Raw genomic sequence first — 10,724 nt, forward strand, 5'->3', positions numbered from 1 at the left:
TCCTTCCTGTGCAATCTCCACGCTGCTGTGGCTGTGTCCTCCAGGGCCATGGCATGGGCTGGGAGGTCAGCTTCCATGTCCCCCTCCCCTCAGGCCTCATGTAATGCCCTGTCCTCCTCTCGCCCCCCGGCAGCATCTTCAGAGTGCCCAGCACCAGGGCTTTGCCCTAGAAGCTCATCCATATGCAGAAGTGGACAGGATCATTGCCCAGCTCAGCCACAGCTTTGTAGACATCCCTTTCCAGGCCGGCCTCCCCAGGTGAGTGCCATGCTGGCAGGCATAACTGCGTCTGCACTCCTCTGTTGCCCTCTGGGTGGGAAGAGACCCTCAGGTTGGTGGCTGCTGGGACCAGACTGTGATGTTTTCCTCTTTTCTCACCTTCCTTTCCCCTCATCCTCAGTCCTGTTTGTTTTGGGGGTGGCCAAAAAAAAATTAAAAGGCCTCCATTTGTGGCCTCAGTTGATGAAGACTAGACCCAGACCAGACTGTGGCTCCCTTCCTACCCCACGGGCTTTGATGTGGATGATAAGCAATTCTGGCCAGGGAGCAGGGGGGTAGTTCTCGGGCCTCTCCTAGATAGGTGAAGAGTAAAGTCTTTCTCCCTCTGTAGAAGTCACCACCAGAAGGAAGGACTGCATGGGGTTTGGTGGGAATTCCAGGGCCCTCTGAGCTCCGCTTCCCCTTGCTGCCAGCAAGGCAGACCCTCTCCCATCTAGAGCTATGGCTTCACCTCTCACCCCAAATCTCCACCTCAAGCTCAACTCGCACAGCCAGGAACTGCACTGCTTTCGTCAGCTGCCAAAGGGCACAGCCTCCTCTGTGAAGTCATGAAATGGAATAGCCTCTAACGTATTCCTCTGGCCAGCCCCAACCACAGGCCACAGAGCCAAGAGAAGTGCACACTCCATCCTGGCTAACCCGGTGAAACCCCGTCTCTACTAAAAAATACAAAAAACTAGCCGGGCGAGGTGGCGGGCGCCTGTAGTCCCAGCTACTCTGGAGGCTGAGGCAGGAGAATGGCGTGAACCCGGGAGGCGGAGCTTGCAGTGAGCTGAGATCCGGCCACTGCACTCCAGCCTGGGCGACAGAGCCAGACTCCGTCTCAAAAAAAAAAAAAAAAAAAAAAAAGAGAAGTGCACACAGTGCTAACTGCTGCGGCAGGTTCAGACCCAAACAGGAGGACTTTCACACAGGGCCTCAGAGAAGGCAGCCATCTTGGCACATGAACCGCCAGCTGTGGCGGCTCTCCCTGTGCCCTCAGCCCTGGCCCAGGCCTGCTGTGAAGTTGAAACCTGCAGCTCACTGGGTGTTTCTGTCTCAACAGGTGGTCAGGTTCCCCAGCTTCTGACTGTGACCCTCTCTGTCCTAAGACTCTGCACCCCCGCCAGCCCTCCTATCCCAGGGCAGCATCTCCCAGGATAAGGAAGGAAGACAGCTGCCAGGTGTCAGGTGTCCCAAAGCAGGATGGGACAGTGAACAGCACGCAGGCACCAGCTGAACGTGCAGGGACTGGTGAGGTACCTGAACCTATAGCAAGCTGCCAGGACCTGAGGGGGTTAGTTGATGTGTTTATGGACACCCCAGAGACACCGGTGTCTAGGAACCCTGCTTGCCAACGCCTGCTGCCTAGCTCTGGTTTTATGGAACTCTCCTCTGGCCTACACCTGGCACTTGTTGGCCACAAGCGCAAGGTTCAGTTCCCCAGTGGCAATGCTGAGAAGAGAGTGGGGGCCTCTTGGCCACAGGCTTCATTTTTTGTCCCAATAGCACCCAACCCCTGTGGCACCAGGACAACCGGTGGCAAGCATCTTCCCTGTCTTCCCCTTCCAGGCCATGAGTCCAGGCTCCTCACCTCCCTCCAGCCCTTGTGCCACTCACAGACCTGCCTCTCTCTCCCAGACCCCTTCCCCTGGCAGCCCACAGACAGACCGGGAGAGTTCTGGGCCACACAGCCCCACTGGCCGGGGGAAGGATGGCCCCCCGGGCCTGAGGATTCTGAGTGTGCAACCCCTGGCCCTGTATCCCAGGAGGCTGGCCAGCTCCCCAGCTGCCCCACAGCTCCAGGCTGGCCATCAGCCCCCCTGCACTCAGCTACCAGTGTGCAGCCCTCAGGAGCACCTGCAGAGAGCAGGTCTACCTCCCTCCTGCAGCCCCTGCCAGCCAGTGCAGGAGCCAGCTGTTCCTGATGCCTCTGGGCCCCCCAGCCTTTCCAGGTGCCCTGTCGCCCTGTCTCCCAGCCCTGGTCCCAACCCCAGCCCCAGCCCCAACCCCAGCCCCATGCCGGCAGAGAGCTGCTCCTATGAGTCCCCAAGGTGCTTGGCTCTTCACGGAGCCAGGCAGCTCCAGATTGAAGGGCCACAGATACAATTTATTCCCCTGCTGCGTGCTGCACACCCGGCCAGGGCTGACCAGGACGCAGGAGGGGCAGAGCCCCAGGACTTCCCCAAAAGAGCCAGAAGGGGGCCCAGGCCTGGCCTTTGAAGTCCAGCAAGCAGCTGTCACGCTCGGCTCCATGGAGCCAACAGAGCCAGCCCTCCCACTGGCCAGGTCTTTGGGAGAGAATCTGGACTGGGGGCTGCCCTCTCCTACCCCTGCCTCCTGCCATATTCCTGACCAGGCAGAGTCCACAGTGGGCTTGCCCAGCTGAGACTGGCCACCCACGCCAGGAGACAGAGGCAAAGTTGGCATGGGGAGGGACCACAAAGGAGCTGGGGCAGCAGGAGTCCTGGCCTGGCTTCCTGGCCCTCCGCAGGCCCTTGCCTCTCTGCAGAGCCGCGGGTTAGCTGTTGGTGTGCTCCACCCCCAAGCCCGACCTCCTTTCCCACGAGCATGTGGCCGCTCCTGCTTTCCGAAATGCCTGTGTTTATCCCCTCCCCCAGCCCCCCACGCTCCCGCACACAGATCCTCAGGAACATATGAAGCAGAGGAGGGGCTCGAACTGCGCCACTCACAGAGCTCCCTCCCCCAGGCACTTAGTTGGGGCCCAGCACTGACCTTTCCCCTGAGCCCAGGATGTGGCCAGAGCCCCCTCTGGGACCCCTCTTGGCCCTTCTCTGCCTCCTCAGCTTGAGCTGCCTGCCCGGAGTTCGGCTGTTCCGGGGCCAGTGTGTCACCTGCCAACTTCCACATCACCCTCCTCCCTCGGTCCCTCCTCTCCTTCCCCAAGGACCTCCCCCCATTTCTGGCAGCCAAGCCATTAATCTAGAGACAGAAATGGGTTTGCTATCGATTCTCTGGCCACTTTTTCTTTCATTATAATTTGTACTGTGGTTCTTCTCACCCTTCTCTGTGTCCGTGGGTTTGTCTCTTTAAATGTTGAAGCTCCCGGAAGCCTGGTGCTATTCTGTATCTCCTTTCAAAGGAAGAAGAGGGGACCCAGCTGTGGGTGAGGACTCAAGTTATTAGTTTGGAAATAGAGCAACTTTGTGTACAGTCCACCTTAGAGGTCATGTTACCCCCTTCCTGTTAAATTTTACAATTAATTTTGGTTCAGGAAATGTAAATAAATTTGTTAATAACAAATAGCAAAGAGATGGGGCTGGAATGCCATATGTCAGTCCTTGATCTGCCCTCCAGTGACCCAAGGCAGGGCTGCGGGCCAGGAGCGATGGACAGAATCACTAGATGGTGGGATGGGACCTCCTGCAAGTCACACACGTGTGAGTGCCACAACCCTCCTGCCGGCCTTGGCTAAGGGCTCCAGGGAGCAGGGCTGCCTCTGTCCCTGCCCAGCCTCCTTTACCTAGTCTCATCTGGTCACTTACTTGGCTCTGTTGCCTAGGGAGTGGTTGCCAGCAGAGGACATGCCCCTTCATCCCTCCCAAAAAAACTCCTTTGCCCTGACGGAGATTCCTGCTAAGGGCTCAGTCCTCTTCCCTGAAGCCAGACTGTGGTTTATGTCTGGGTGCTGCTGGGTTCATCCCTTTCCTTTTGTGACATGGAGTTGCCTCATTCCCCATGACACCACCCCTCTGCATGAGGAAGTTTCCCCTCACCCCTGTCTCAGACTTTGATACCTTTACCTGCTGCTCACACAAAGCCCGTGGTGCTGGGTTCGGGTGCCCTCATTGTCAGCTGCCCAGGACCCATTCCCCAAACCTCACATCCGGGTACTCTTGCCTTCCCCTCCTATCTCAATGATCATGACCTGGGACATCTCTGCCAGGCCAAACCCCAAGGCTGGAACGCTCTTCAGCCATTTCTCCATTGCGGCTTCCTGGCTGTAGATTCAGGTTAGAGGTGAACCCAGAATACCTGAGACGTGACCCAGGACGGATGGGTGCTGCTGGATGTGAATGAGGTCCCGCAGTGGCTCCTTGGCGTGAGCACTGCTCAGACTCCTTTCCACTGCAGCCCCCTTTCCACATCCCCCTCCCGCACCAGATGACTTTGACCCAGACCCAGTGGACACTGCTTCATCTTGCAGTCAGTCCCTTTTCAACATGTTTCTCTTTCTTTCTGAAGAGGTGTCCTCCCTCCATAAGTCACGCTGTCTGTCCCTGGCCCTCCAGCCCACCTAGCCAACCACCCTTGTTGGTTTCCTTCTCGGACTTGCCACCTCTCCCTTCTGCCCCAAAATGCCATGCTCCTCTCCTGGAAACCACTTGAGTTGATTCAGTAAATCAACTTCAAATATTGAAGACTCCCACCTTCTGTTCTCTGGCTCCTTCCTGCAGTCTATACCTACCGCCTCCTCTTCACCTCCTTCCCTTCCACACTTCCTTCCTGGGTAGCTCTGCCTGAAGCATTCCACTAGGATCATCTATTCCAAGGTCATGGACAGGCTACTGATGACCAAAGTTGGTTCCTTTTCTCCTTTCTTTCCTCCTTGAAGCCTGGCTCCCTTGGTCCCAGCAGCCCCTCAGTGGCCTGGCTCTCCTGTCCCCCTGCCCTTCCTCACCATTGCCCATTCCCTCGTTCGTTCATTCAGCACAGGCCTTGCCGTCTGCCCCGAGTCAGCTCCGAGACACCTGAAGAGCCCTCCAGCCCTAACTGCTTTCCTCAGACTAGGTCCTGAGGCCTTTGTTCTTGCCTCTTCTTGCTGAGCCTTTCACTTCTAGGCAGATGTGGCCAATTGGTAGCTGCACCCCAACTTCCTTCTGCTGGGTGGAATGCAGGAGCTAGCTGTCCCCAACTCACACTGTGACCTCAGAAAAATGCCTCTATTACTCAGGCCTCAGTTTCCTCGTCTTTAAGGGGCTCAGATGAGATTATTTCAGGGCCCTTTCCTATAATAAAATACTGTGACCACCAGGAAATCTTTTATGTCCTTCCCTGTCCTGCCACCAGCAGGAATGCTACATACCTGAGAATTCCTCCTCATCCTGGACCTTGGCTCCCCTTCCCAGGGGAGTTTCAGCTGTGCCCAGCTCAAACTGTTTTCTTGATCTAAAAAATGGAGGTAATCTAGGCTGGACACAGTGGCTCACGCCTGGAATCCCAGCACTTTGGGAGGCCGAGGTGGGTGGATCATTTGAGGTCAGGAGTTCGAGACCAGCCTGGCCAACATAGTGAAACCGCATCTCTACTAAAAATACAAAGCTGGGCGTGGTGGTGCGCCTTTCGCTCCGGAGGCTGAGGCAGGAGAATCGCTTGAACTCGGGAGGCAGAGGTTGCAGTGAGCCGAGATTGCACCACTGCACTTCAGCCTGGGCAACAGGGTGAGACTTTGTCTCAAAAATAAATAAATACATAAATACATACATACAAAAAATGGAGGTAATCATAGTTGCTACCTTGCTAGGAGTCACAAGAATGAAATCAGATATGTTTGTGAGGTATGTGGCACAGAGCTTGGCACACTGTCTCAATAAATAACATATTACCACAGGCACACATGCCTGTGAGGCCTCCTTCCGAAACTTACATAAAGCTTATTCTTACTAATTCCCACCTAGCAGTGTCCCTTGGTAACTGGCGTCCTCATCTCGGGTGTGCGTTTGTGGATGAAGCTGCTGAGGGACACTGTGAGACCCCCTGTCCCAGGCCCCCTCCCAAGGACCATCTCTCCTCAGCTCCAGGAGGATCCCTTGCGTGAAAGAGAAGTGGCAGTTGGGCCCTTATGGGTGTGACTGTGTGCCCCACAAACCTCCCAAAGGATGAATGTGCCTGGGATCCTGGTGCCCCAGCCCCCAACTCCTCCCTTGGTGAAGCCTGAGAGCTTCAGAGATTAAAAGAGGGGCCACTTGGACACCTGAGAGGGAGGAGCATGAGGTTTCCCAGGAGAGCTATGCAGATGAGAAGAACGGTCCTTGGATCCCGGGCTGGCATCTGAGAGGAAGCAGGATGAACTTCTGTCCAAATGTTGGGCGCTTCCCCTGCTGCCACCCCTCACATCACAACATCAGGCATAGGTTCTCTCTGCACTGGGTAGAGAGAGGACACCAAGGCCCCCAAGCCGTAGAGAGGCCTGGGGTCCTGGGCAAGGGCCAGGGAGCCGGTTTGCTCCTCGGCACCTTGGACGGTGCGAGCCCTGGGTGACTGAGCCCCTTTCATGCACCAGACGCTGCTCCAAGCACGGGCAGCTCAACCATCATCCCCGAGAGGAGCACTGTGAGTGGGGCTGGTTTTCTAAACCCTGCATCATGGATGAGGAAACCAAGGCCCAGAGAGGCCAGCGGGCTTGCTTAAGGTCACACAGCCAGTTCATGGGGGAGGCAGGATTGGGACCCCAGCCCAGAGCCCTGAATCCTGCCCCCTTGACTAGCATGGTCTGTGCTGCAGGCCTTAAGGCTGGGCACCAGGCCTGGACGGCCTCCACTGGCAGGAATCACTGCCCATGGTATCACCCCAGGGCTAGAGGCAACCAGCACCCCTCCCTTACCTGAAGTTGTGGAGACAAGGTCTTGGCCCTGCATCCCCAACTTGGCCCTTGTGCATGAAAATTTGAGAGAATCAGCTGAAGGGCTAGAAGAGTGGCAGAAGGAAGGAGGCCCCGGCCTCCTAGGGGAGGGGCTTCCTAAGGGAGGCCAGACCCCAACCTCTCAGGACCCCACAGCTCCCTCAGGAAGAGCAACCCCAAGGGTGGCATCAGGGCAGCAGAAACAGTGGCCCCACCCTCAAAGGATGGGCGTAAGGACTGAAGGAGCCAGCCATAGCTGTGGAGTTGGGGTGGGGCTCCCCAGGGAACCCTGTGTTTGAGGGGGAGACACAGGCCTGCCCCGATCTAAGCAGAAAACAGCCCTTGCTATCAGGATCAGGTCTGATGAGGAAGACAAGCCCTGCTCTTCTGAAGTCCCAGTCTGATGAGGGACCACCAATGAGAAGACAGACAGCCCTGACCTCAGGAAGGAAGGTGGGTGAGAGAACATGAAGCAAGCTTTCTGTGTGGGGAGCCCACGGCTCCTAAGAGAGCTGAGGCAAGCATAAGACAGGGGAGGTGGAACCTCAGGGACTGGGGACTGTGCTCAAGGGAGAGGCAAGAGGTCTAACCAAGGCCGGGTGCCGGGGCTCACAGATGTAATCTAATCCCAGCACTTTGGGAGGCTGAGGCTGTAGGATCACTTGAGTCCAAGAGTTCGAGACTGACCTGGGCAGCATAAAAAGACCCCCATCTCTACAAAAAAAAAAAAAAATTTGTTAGCCAAGCATTGGCCTCATGCCTGTAATCCCAGCACTTTGGGAGGCTGCAGTGAGTGGGTCTCTTGAGTCCAGGAGTTGAGACCAGCCAGGACAACATGATGAAACCCAATCTCTACAAAAAATACAAAAGTGCTGGGCATGGTGGCTCACACCTGTAATCCCAGCACTTTGGGAGGCCAAAGTGGGCAGATCACTTGAGGTCAGGAGTTCAAGACCAGTCTGGCCAACATGGTGAAACCCCGTCTCTACTAAAAATCACAAAAATTAGCCGGATGTGGTGGTGCACACCTGTAATCCCAGCTACTCGAGAGGCTGAGGCAGGAGAATGCTGGAACCCGGTGGGAGGAGGAGGTTGCAGTGAGCCAAGATCACACCATTGCACTCCAGCCTGGGCAACAGAACAAGACTCCATCTCAAAAACAAAAACAAAAAAGCCAAGCTTGGTGACGCCACCTAGTCCCTGCTATTCGGGAGGCTGAGGCAGGAGATCACTTGAGCCCAAGAGGTCAAGGTTACAGGAAGCTATGATTGTGCCACTAGTTCTCCAGCCTGGGCAACAGAGAGAGACCCTCAAAAAATTAAAAAATAAGGTCTATCGCCTGCAATCCCAGCACTTTGGGAGGCTGAAGCAGGCAGACTGCTTGAGGCCAGGAGTTTGAGAACAGCCTGGCCAACATGGTGAAACCCCATCTCTACTAAAAATACAAAAGTTAGTCAGGCATGGTGGTGCACACCTGTAATCCCAGCTGCTTGGGAGGCTAAGGCAGGAGAGTCACTTGAACCCAGGAGAAGGAGTGAGCCGAGATTGTGCCACTGCACTCCAGCCTGAGCAACAGAGTGAGATTCCATCTCAAAAAAAAAAAAAAAGAAAAAAGGCTGGGTGCAGTGGGCTCACACCTGTAATCCCAGCACTTTAGGAGGCCGAGGTGGGCAGATCACCTGAGGTCAGGAGTTCGAGACCAGCCTGACCAACATGGAGAAACCCCATCTCTACTAAAAATACAAAATTAACTGGGCATGGTGGCACGTGCCTGTAATCCCAGCTACTTGGGAGGCTGAGGCAGGAGAATCGCTCAAACCGGGGAGGTGGAGGTTGCAGTGAGCTGAGATCATGCCATTGCACTCCAGCCTGGGCAACAAGAGCAAAACTCCATCTCAAAAAAAGTCTAGGCCAGGCGCGGTGGCTCACACCTGTAATCCTAGCACTTTGGGAGGCAGGCAGATTGCCTGAATTTAGGAGGTTGAGAACAGCCTGCTCAACATGGTGAGATCCCATCTCTACTAAAAATACAAAAAGTAGCCGGGTATGGTGACACACGCCTGTTGTCCTAGCTACTCAGGAGGCTGAGGCAAGAGAATCACTTGACCCCAGAGATGGAGGTTGAAGTGAGCTGAGATCTCGCCACTTTACTCCAGCCTGGGCGACAGAGCAACACTCTCCAAAAGAAAAAAATATATAGTAAGTTCTGGCCAGGCGCGGTGGCTCATGCCTGTAATCCCAGCACTTTGGGAGGCCAAGGCGGGCGGATCACGAGGTCAGGAGATCGAGACCATCCTGGCTAACATGTGAAACCCCGTTGCTACTAAAAATACAAAAAAAAATGAGGCAGGGTGGTGGGCACCTGTAGTCCCAGCTACTCAGGAGGCTGAGGCAGGAGAATGGTGTGAACCTGAGAGGCGGAGCTTGCAGTCAGCCGAAATCGCATCACTGCACTCCAGCCTGGGCAACAGAGGGAAACTCCGTCTCAAAACAAAACAAAACAAAAAGTAGTAAATTCTGGCCAGATCTGCTGGGAGTCAGGGAACCCAGGAATATAAGTGGCTACCGGGGCCAGGGAGCCATATGACTTAGTCCCCACTGGAACTAGCCCAGGGTGCCACCAGGGAGAGTCACTCTTAGGGCTCATCAGGTCTCCCCAACACGAATTCTAGGGTCCCAGGGCCACCGATGTGGTAGGAACATGCCTCTGGTGAAGAGACCTGGACCACAGATTGGGCTTACTCTATGGTCTTGAACATGTCGGAGGACCCAGAATCTCCCAGCCCCGGGCCCCCACTGTGAAATGACAAACCTCACCCAGCCTACTGAGGGGCACTCCTGATCAGAACTTGCTGATGTGGCCCTGGGACATAGGCAGGCTGGAGCAGACAGCCACTTTCGTGTCTGGGGTGTGTGGTGAGGGTGCAAGGGACCAGATATACCAGTCCTCTCTGGTCCCAAATGGAGGGCAGAGGTGGAAGTAGGACTAGGGGTGGCTAAGAGGAGTGAGGCCCTAGAGTAGGGGACATGCCTCTCACTGACCAGCTGTGTGACTTTGGGAAGCTCACATAACCTCTCAGAGCCTCAGTTTCCCCCTCTGTAAAATGGGGAGCACAATCTCTCCCTCGGGACTCATCATGAGTTTCCAGGAATACCACATAGTAGGCCCTCATTCCCAGGAGCCTCCTCGCGCCTACATCTTGGAGGAGGTTCTCGAGATGTCTCCAAAGCGAAGGAAGAATTGGCTCAGCCTTGCTGAGCATCTGGGTCTGGCATGGCAGGTGGTTGGGGGTGGGGGGAGTCACTTCGTTCCCTGCATTGATGTCAGCGCCTCCTGGGAAATCGCCTTCTCACCTCTCCTGGGCCTAAAATAGAGCGGGGGATGGGGGCATCACAAGCTAGAGGCAGTTCCCTCATCCCCAGCAGAGGCCCTGGGTCCTTGGGGAAGCAGAGGACCCAGGAAGGGGTTCCCTGCCTCCAATCTTGTTCTTCAGTGACTTGTGGTCCCCTAGCATGGGTACAAAAAAGGTTAGAGTGGGGACTTATCAGCTTTCCCACCTGCCATGCCCCACCACACCCCACATCATCTCAGGTACCTGGCCTTCAGCACCCCTAGCAGAAGTCTGAGGTCCCAGCCCTGCTATTGGGACTCATCATTCCCCAGGAGCTGGGTGGAGGGCACAGCTGGGGATGTAGGTTGGGAGGTCTAGTATTTTTGCAAACAGGGCAGCCTAGTCTGACCAGAGAGGGAATGCTGGGGGTCTCCAGAGTTGTCTTCTGCTCCTAAGGATTGGGATTAGCAAGGGAGGGGGAGCCATGGGGCATGCTAGCAGCATGTAAGTGATCTGGCTAGTTTATATTTTATCTAGGGGGAAGGACAGGG

At 55.6% G+C, this 10,724-nt stretch overlaps 1 protein-coding gene across 1 annotated transcript in view; it reads left to right on the forward strand.

Moving 5' to 3' along the window:
• Positions 1-5,254, forward strand: part of DBF4B (DBF4 zinc finger B) — a 44,823-nt gene extending 39,569 nt beyond the window's left edge. Inside the window, 4 exon segments of the mRNA XM_025362382.1 lie at positions 134-258; positions 1,325-1,449; positions 3,577-4,079; positions 4,082-5,254. Coding sequence (XP_025218167.1) covers positions 134-258; positions 1,325-1,449; positions 3,577-4,079; positions 4,082-4,237 — 909 coding nt within the window. The 3' untranslated portion in view covers positions 4,238-5,254.
• Positions 5,255-10,724: the final 5,470 nt, after the last annotated feature.

Source organism: Theropithecus gelada, chromosome 16 (assembly GCF_003255815.1).
Source record: "Theropithecus gelada isolate Dixy chromosome 16, Tgel_1.0, whole genome shotgun sequence".
In the NCBI taxonomy this organism is placed as follows: Eukaryota; Metazoa; Chordata; class Mammalia; order Primates; family Cercopithecidae; genus Theropithecus; species Theropithecus gelada.